Source organism: Egretta garzetta, unplaced genomic scaffold (assembly GCF_000687185.1).
Source record: "Egretta garzetta isolate BGI_Z169 unplaced genomic scaffold, ASM68718v1 scaffold334, whole genome shotgun sequence".
Lineage (NCBI taxonomy): Eukaryota > Metazoa > Chordata > Aves > Pelecaniformes > Ardeidae > Egretta > Egretta garzetta.
In genome coordinates this window covers 1,108,372-1,117,069 of record NW_009259431.1, presented here as the reverse complement: position 1 = coordinate 1,117,069, position 8,698 = coordinate 1,108,372, and the positions used below count along the sequence as shown (strand labels likewise).

The window sequence follows — 8,698 nt, the reverse complement described above, 5'->3', positions numbered from 1 at the left end:
ATGAAAGTGGGCAGCTCAGAAGATGAAAATGCATCTTTTGATTGACCTCTACCCACTTCAAGTGTATGTGAAATTACCTTAGGGATCTTTTGCAGAGGCTGTCAGAACATATGGCTATCAACCACCAGTCCATTGGGGTTCTGGTCTCTGCCTTTCAGGGGTATTTTCTTATATTATCCAAGCATTCTTTTACATTGGAACTATTTATTGAAGTGTGTATGCATTGTGGTCAAAGCTTATACACTGTAAGATAAAAAGCCCTGAAGAATTACATTACATACCCACAGTAGTCTATTTCAAAAATTTATTTTCCTAAAGAAACATGGCATCTTGTAATTTTTTAATATATATATACCTTTTACAGTAGTGATGCAGTAAGTAACATTCACAAATAATATTTTCCTAGAAGTGGTTATCACCTCAGCAAACACTATGATGACTGTTTTCATTTAGCAATAACACAACAGTTAAAACCACAATTCAGTGACCATTTTAGCCCCAATAATACCATCACTGTATGAAACAGTGTGATCCGCTACTATATCATTAATATTTATTTCATCTTGCAAAGGAATTATTACAGTTGATACTGACAAAGCTCTTTCTGCTCCAGCTGAAAAAGCCTGTGAATACATCAGGTCATGTTCAGATATGAAAAACAGGTCAATGGCTACTGAGCTGACATTTCCAAAAGCAGAACCTTCCCTACAGCATAGCTTTGGGAAAACAATGCTTCATTTGACAACATACATTCTTTTTAACAGAATCCTCTTAGTAGGTACTGTATCAAAAAAATCATTTAACTGTATAAATGGACAGGGAGAACATTCTGAGGAATGGACCTTCTTTTAGACTACAGATACATGGCGTAACATTTTAAGACTTCATTTAAACCAACCTCCTTCCGATTGATGTTACATACTCTGAGGCCAGAAAAATCCCCCTCAGGCGAGTGCTTCCCAATGCCTCAGTGAAACTGGTGAGAACTGTACATTTTTTGAAAGAAATGAACTAGTAGAAAGCAGTGTGTATTAGTACTAATGTTCTCCTCCATAAAAGCAAGTATCAGTTTCTTTTTCTACGATTAAGTGACTGGCAATGCATTTGTTTTATTGCTCAGCAACTAAAATCTTTACCAATCATAGGTTAAAGGAACTCTTGTGCAAGGGGGCCACATTTCTTCTAATTAAAACAAAATTATCCAAGAAGATACTATTGCATTAGTAATTTATAGGAAATCTTATCTTAAATCTTTATTAAAATAGGAAATAATCACACTGAAAAGACGATTATTCTAAATTGATCATATCTATACTCACGAATCACACTTGTTCCTTCAGCCATGCTGTATTACTTGCGGATAGCTACTGACCCAGACAGACAACTGCCACAAAATGAGGCATTTTTGTCTTTAGATACTAATATGCTTGGTGGAGACACCATTCTCTGACCGGAGTTCAGGTACAGCATACAGAATCACGTTAGGAGCTATGACTCTGTGGTAAAAACGTGACAGTTGTGATACCTCCCATTTAACATAAAAAAGGAACAGCTTTTAGTAGTTTTCTCAGTTGTGTTTTGGTTGGGAAATATTTTGGATATTCTTGGAATAAAAGATAAAGGAAATCTACATAGTGACTAGAAATTAGGACCAATGGCTACTTTTATTTACACAGTTTAACAAAGATTCAAGCAATTGTTACATCAGTCATTCAGATTCTGAACATCATTATAAACAACAAGTTTATAGCAGGCCTACCTAGCATTGCATTCTTCATGGAGCTGTGATCACTCATTTCCAACGCTTTTCTTTTTCCAACGAAGCCACCTCAGACCTCTCGCCAGTGCTACTTGTCCCATGAGGAATGTGATAGTAAAGTTACGTTTATACCAATCTCTAGGATTCCAAAGCCAGGAAAATCATCAGCACACAGAACAAGAACAGGAGAAAGGTACACTATTATATTAAAATATCCTTCGGCATTGACAAATGACAGTTCAGTGACAACATGCTTTTCCTTTCTTTGTGGCAACACTTTTCCTGCCTAATTATAGAGTTAAAATAACCAATGGAAACGTCTATGTGAACATCAACATCCATGAATAGATTACATGTAGGCTACAGGGCTATAGCCATTGAGAGCTCAACTGCAAAAAAAAAAGTGAAGGGATGGGTAGTGTTATGTATTTGTATTTGGAATCAGGTAAGACAGAATAATCGTAACCATATCTCATGTTTCAGAAGTAAAGCTGATCATCAAGCTATCTAGAAGAACTTCCTGCCAGTGCTGTGCTATGGGTAAGATTTGTTTGTGCATGTATAAAAATGCGTGTGTTGGAAAGGACATAGTTGGTCCCCTATAAAGGGGGAAAAATAAAATAAAATGACACTTCAAAGACTAATTACATAACCCAATACAGGAAACATTACTTTTCTAATACAGTACCCTTTAAAGATGATGCCTTTAATATTTCCAAGTGTTTGTACACTAATACAGTACCCTTTAAAGATGATGCCTTTAACAAGTGTTTGTACCTTTAAACAGTTTTTATGCAGCACGCATGAATTCTGGAGCCAATTCAAGATATAGGTAAGATAGTCTGTATCAACCTCTGAGAGCTTGCTTCAAATTCTTGCCCGTTACAAACTAATTTTGTAATTTCTTTCTAGTTTCCAACAAGGGTCACTCCCCATTTTGTAAAATGCTGCACAAGAAGCACTAGAATATGCTTATTGTAGAACTAGCAGGGAATATTGAACACTGGGAATTAGGTCTTCTCTTAAGATCTCCGTGGGAAACCTTGCATGTACAGATCTAACATAAACCTGAGCTACTAACCTCTCAGTAAGGGTAGTAGCCAAAATCATGCTGACAAGCAGCACTGAGCTACCCCCACAAATGTCACGTTAAATCAAAATATCATGCTAACATTGCAACTGTTTCTTTTCCCCTGTCATGTCTCATTTCCTATACTATTTTTTTCCTAAACTAGACTGTATTTCCAGTCTAAGTACCCTGAACTAAATATTCATGGTGTCTATGCACAGTCATCACTTCAACTTTAACTAAATTTTAGAAGTTGCAACACTTCAGTGGCCACAGTTTTCAGGCCAGCTGGCAACACTACAAAAGAACATACAGCTGAATGCATAAACAGATCTTTATAAATATGACCCCTCAAAATCAGAATGCCTGTAAAAAGCTCCACTGCTGTCAGAGCTACGCAGTTCCACTTTGAAACTGCAATGATGTAGCTTACACTACCTGATTTTACAAGGCAGCAACAAGGAAGGTCATGTTTAGGCACAAAGCCTGAATTCTCTTACCATAAAGATGAGACGCTATCCCGAGGTCACAACAACAATGGCATCTGGTGACCAGTTCTAAGATAAACTATTTTTCTCACTCATCAGTTATAGGCAATTTGAACAACAATCCTCTTACTAAAAAGAATTTTTTACTTTCCATCTTTTCATACTGTTGCTTAGCTTTTTGGTGAGCTCCCCTCTTGCCCCCCCTCATGGGCAAGACAAGATGTGCATGTTTAAATATCTGTTGCAGTAAAACTGTTCTTACAGTATCATATGTTACAGGATATGCACAAAGAACCCTAAACCACAATTTGTTATAAATCAGTTATAGCGATGGTAGAATTCTCACGAGCATTACACCATTAGGAACCCAGTAACGCTTCATACCTTTGAGCCCAATTATCTTTCAATCCAATACAGAGAAGAAACCAAAGTTCTTTCATATTCAGTGGACAGTGCTACTGTAACTGGATTAAGTACAATCCTCCACCAGCTTCCCACTCCTTCCTAATTTTGAGCCCTCTCGCAAGTGTGCACAGCTACTTGCAGGGTAATGTGTGTTTGCAAGTAATTTTTCAGTTGTTTCAGATCCCCAATCCAGTTTATCAAGTTGCTGTACAAACAGTAACACTGAAACAATGCAGTAGATGTTGTGATGAGGCACGGTGGTGTGGGCTTACCCAGTTGTAGCTGTGGCTCTACACAGGATGAGTTCAGGTGATCATTTTAAGAATGCTTTGCCACACAAAAACCCCTCAAACTCAAGGCTAATCACTTTCATTTTTACTACATGCTTGCAAAATAATAAACCCAAGAATACTAAATATTATTCTCATTAAACAATTTTCCTTTGAGATTAATCACATTTACTAGTCCTTGTTTAACAGTCAACTAGAATCTGTTTAGAAATTTCAACTGTTTTATTCATGTTTATCAGTTTCAATTAGCAGCATGAAAAGACCCTTGCCATAAGAGAAAAAACTGAGTGCCTGATCTTGTCTCTCAATCTCAGACATGAGATTCATCTCTCCACTAAATGAACAATAAGCAGTAGAACTCAAATGATAATGCAAGTTTCTGTCAAATGCTAATAATAGCATTTAAAAAAGTTTTCTAAAATGATAGTTTTAGGTGCTGTTTTACCACTTACAGAAAAAAAGTTCAAGTTTTAAATCTGATCCTATGCCTTTCACTTAGAACAGTAACGTATAATAGCAAACATAAATACCTTCCACATACCTGTTGTACTGCATATGCTTTCTAAAATTTTTACTTAGAAAGTCCTTGTAAAAGTCAGCCATTTCTTCTGCATTCAGTGTTGCTTTTTGACCTGAAAATAAGTTTTGGCATAACAATGTCAAGATAATTCTTTGGATTAAAACACTGGTTTCAGATGCAGGAGAGCTAGGTCTGACTCCTTGCTCCTACAAACTTCCTGTGTAACCCTGACCAAGTTAACATGCTTTTATCTTCCAACTTTTTAAAAACTTATCTAGAGAGCAGATGAAAAATACTGATCATCTTCAAGCTGGCATAACTCCTATGCCCTTATTACTTGTGAAAGTGATTTTGTTTATCAGGTCTTAAATTATTTAGGGAACTAGTGGACCCCTATGAAAAAGTTCATAGATCTAGGAGTATCTATCCTTTGAGTGAAATTAATTGCTCATGGGCCTGAAGCCTAAACAGCATCAGTAAGAGCACTTAGTAACTTAAATTTCTCCCCTAAAGCAATTCAATAAATATAGAAAGAACACTATCCAGGATTGACATTGTATTTTCAGATGTAAATATTTTTCAGTTGCTGCTGATAAATTACAAGTAACTTATATCAAAGAGTGTATGTTCTGAGACGTCAGATTAATGATATACTAGACAACCATTTTGTGAAGAAGCAAGTACAAAACATGACTTTGAATACGCCCCTCTTATAAGCAGAACGTAAGAGGAGATGGATTCTCTCCACAGAACAAGAAAGGAAAACCTGTGGCTACAGCACAGCTGTAGAATCCTGAGAACCAGCAAATATTCTAAACTCTACCAGATAATTTCTATACAAACTTTCTGGCACTTCCAATGTTTCTAAAATGAGGGTCAAATTTGAATGTCCCAGGGGACACAGATATGATGAGGGAGATGGATCTGTGATATTCAACTTGTTACTGTTCCAAAACGTATTTTAAAGCTCCTGAGACTGATCACAGAAATGTAAATTACTGATCAGTTCTACTTGTCGTTATTTACAAATCTAATGTATTACAATGGCTTAACATACTATGGAATAAATTTACTCTAAGACTACTTGAAAGCTCCCTACTTAACACCTGTAGTTAATTTGCTTCTTCCTACTGGTAGCAGCAGAACTGATCATAGATTCACTTATATAAGAAAATAAGGTTTATTCCAACTGCTCATGTATATTGTTATTACTCTTATTTTTATATACACACACAGCTGTATTATAGAACAGAGTTAATCAACACATGCAGCCAATACAAATTTATTTCTAAGGGTTGTACATGCTTACTGTTTTTTATTTCTAGGGTGTGAAAACAAAACAAAACAACCAAAACAAACCCAAAATGCCAGTATAAAAGAAGCATTTTCTAAACAACACAGAACTTAATTAAAATAATTTCTCAACCACACACTGATCACCAGGATACAAAGAAGAAAAATAATCATCTGTGATATACAGAACATCAGAGCGGACGCTTTACTGAACTCAAACAGATCATTATTCTACGAACAAAATGTTCAACCTCGTACTACAATGGCCAATTCACTGTTATTATGAAGGCATCTTGTTTTCAGTTTCACATAATGAATTAGAGGCAAACTAGTTTACAGCAACTGTGCTCAGGCAAAGACAGGCAGATAACAGCTGCTGTCTCCTCAGAAGCCGTCTTATTCTCCCTCAAGGAAAAATACTGTATTCATTGTATACGCTATGGACCTGAAGCCAAAGAGCGTGAATGTATCCACCCAACCGTAACATGAACTTGAGGCAAATGCTCTATATGTTGAGCTCAGCTAGCTCGCTGGGTTAGGAGGTGTAAAAGGAAGAAGCCCCCTCCTCCTTAAGACTACAGCATGATTAGATTACTTGGCTAGGATTTCAGCACATTCCCTCCAGCTGCAGGGAAGGAATTAGGGGAAGAACAGTGCAACAGGTGATCTGACCCCCACATGCACATCTCTGAAGAGCTCCTCCCCTCTTTTTTTATCATGCTCCTGAAAACGCTTCTAAATCCTACCCTCGAGATTTACTTGTGACAGAAAAGAAAGAGCATAAACTAACAAAATTCAAACAGGATTCAGAATGCATCCTAAACTATAAACAAAGATCTCACTAACCTGTTTCATCTCTCATTTCCAGACCCTTGGCTTTCAGTCTCGAATAAATAAATTCTTCTTTTTCCTAAAACATGTTTTTCCACATTAGAATCTGATGTACTCAGTCCTTGAAATTAACCATTGTTTTTAATCACATAGCAGTGTAGTGTTTAATACCCTCTGAAGGAACAAGCAATACTCATTCTACTGGGAAATGTCAACAAAACATTTTCCTGAATCCAGTGAGTTAGTTATACCGGTAGCTTTGTCACTTAGGTCCTGCAACCTGCCCGCATGAAGTAATTCGTGCAAGGTTTCTACTGAAACATACGCAACTTATTTGTGGAGTAAAATTACAGCTAAGTTTCAGCACTGTCTGACAGGATCCAAACCTGAAGTTTATAAGACAAACTGTGAAGATTTGCTGTACTGTATAACTGAGAATTTGAGCATAGAGAAAAACATGCAGCCTTAAGAAAATTGAAGTTACTTTGGTAGAAACAGAATAATTATTTGTACGTAAGTTTTTTCAAATTTAAGCAGCAGTTCTATGGAATTAAAAAACAAGCTTTGTTTTTTCTCTGATGTCTTTGCAAGTTTTGGAAGGATATGATGATCAAAGATCATCACAAGTGATGGTGAATGACTGAACTGTTACCATTCTTCCAACAAAATTCAGTGTCTCCTAGCCAACACAGCAATCAGGAAAACAGACAGACCATGACTGAAAAGTTCTGACTTTCAGCCTTGTTGGAATAGACTGCCAGTGAAACAGGGCATGTCCCTCATTCACCCTTGGTGATTATACGCGAATTCTCTCACTTACAACAGAGCAGGAAGAGCTGCAGAATCATTTTTAACAGCCGCTCTCGTCACAGAGAGATCTTGCAAGTAGGGTTGCTGCAACTTTATATTTTCAGTGCAAGACAGGAAAAAGGCAAGTATCGTTATATGCCACTAAACAGTGATAAAATACACAGGGTCTTTAGTTTTGTATGTCACTTTGAAGAGATGAATGACAAAAAAGTAATTTCCATGAAGACACCATGTGCATTAAAACAAATGGTATCAACTACCAGCCTGTAACGGTGGGCAGAACCAGACTCTACCTCATGGAGACCAAACCCCTGGATTTGGGGTGGGTGGGCAAGAGCTGAGTGGCGCCGGGCATCACGGCAGGCTCACCTGGCAGAAGGCGCGGTTGTGCCGTGCCCAGAAGCGCTGGTCGCAGGCCTGGGCCTCCTGCCGCGCCTCCCGCAGCCGCCGCTCCAGGGGCGACTCCTCAGGGGGCACGTAGAAGATGACCGGCCGCAGGTTGGAGTGCTTGTCGGGGGGCCCGATCCAGTCGTTACGGGAGTGTGCGGGGGGGCTGAAGCCCAGGCCCTTGAAAATACAGGCAGAATTCATTATGACCACTTCAGCAGAGTTTTTGAAGAACATTCCAATCTGAAGTAAATTCCCAAACTCCACACAACCTTAAAACATACAAGCCTAACAAGTTCAGAGATTATGCACGTTCATTTACCCTGACCGAAAACAATGCAATACATATAAAACTTATTTTAATTAGAAACGCACTACAGAGAAGATATCCTTGAGTCTTTCCCAACAGACATGAATCGTTATTTGGGTTTTTTTAAGCAACTTTTTTTCTTTTTTTCATTTGTGGTCATCACCGATATACCACTTCGTTAAAATATTTGATGGCAAGAGCTAGCAAGGATGTAAGTCTCCCTAAGCGCTGCTTTCTTCGTGCATCCTTATGAACACGGTCAAGCGCACAGCTTTCCAGGCCGGGTTTAGGAAGAACCGGCTCTAACAGCCCGTGAGTTACCGCTCCGTCTGCAAAAGCGCTGTATTTTGGCTTGGCTTTGCTTTGCTTTGCCTTGCCTTACTTCCCCGGCGCCCCGCCCGCGCAGCGCGGGAAGCCCCGCCTGGTATTTACAAACCCCGGGGGCGTTGGGAAATAAACAAACAACGAGGGGCCGCGGGAAACGCAGGTTTCCATCGGGGCGCGCCCGCCCAGCGGCGCTGAGGTCACCGCCGGGG

At 38.7% G+C, this 8,698-nt stretch overlaps 2 protein-coding genes across 12 annotated transcripts in view; both read right to left on the bottom strand.

The window, feature by feature from the left end:
* The window catches only part of KLC1 (kinesin light chain 1), a gene marked incomplete at its 3' end in the record, with an annotated part of 45,223 nt that extends 43,406 nt beyond the window's left edge, over nucleotides 1-1,817 (bottom strand). The window contains exon 1 of the mRNA XM_009637109.2: nucleotides 1,760-1,817. The remainder of the gene's footprint in view (nucleotides 1-1,759) is intronic.
* The window catches only part of LOC104124731 (cytochrome c oxidase assembly factor 8), a 39,488-nt gene extending 30,796 nt beyond the window's left edge, over nucleotides 1-8,692 (bottom strand). For 4 of the 11 annotated variants that reach the window (XR_004841756.1, XR_004841758.1, XR_004841760.1 and 1 more), the window contains exons 1-5: nucleotides 7,835-8,692; nucleotides 6,671-6,734; nucleotides 4,553-4,643; nucleotides 1,320-1,897; nucleotides 78-243 (exon numbers count right to left, since the gene is read on the bottom strand). Coding sequence is in view for 5 of the 11 variants with exons in the window: in XM_035892652.1 (XP_035748545.1) it covers nucleotides 1,789-1,897; nucleotides 4,553-4,643; nucleotides 6,671-6,734; nucleotides 7,835-8,089 (519 nt within the window). In the remaining 6 variants the exon portion in view is untranslated. Of the gene's footprint in view, nucleotides 1-77; nucleotides 261-283; nucleotides 2,149-4,552; nucleotides 4,644-6,670; nucleotides 6,735-7,834 lie in introns of those variants that run through there. The other 7 variants (XM_035892652.1, XM_035892651.1, XR_004841761.1 and 4 more) reach the window with 6 other exon arrangements.
* Nucleotides 8,693-8,698: the final 6 nt, after the last annotated feature.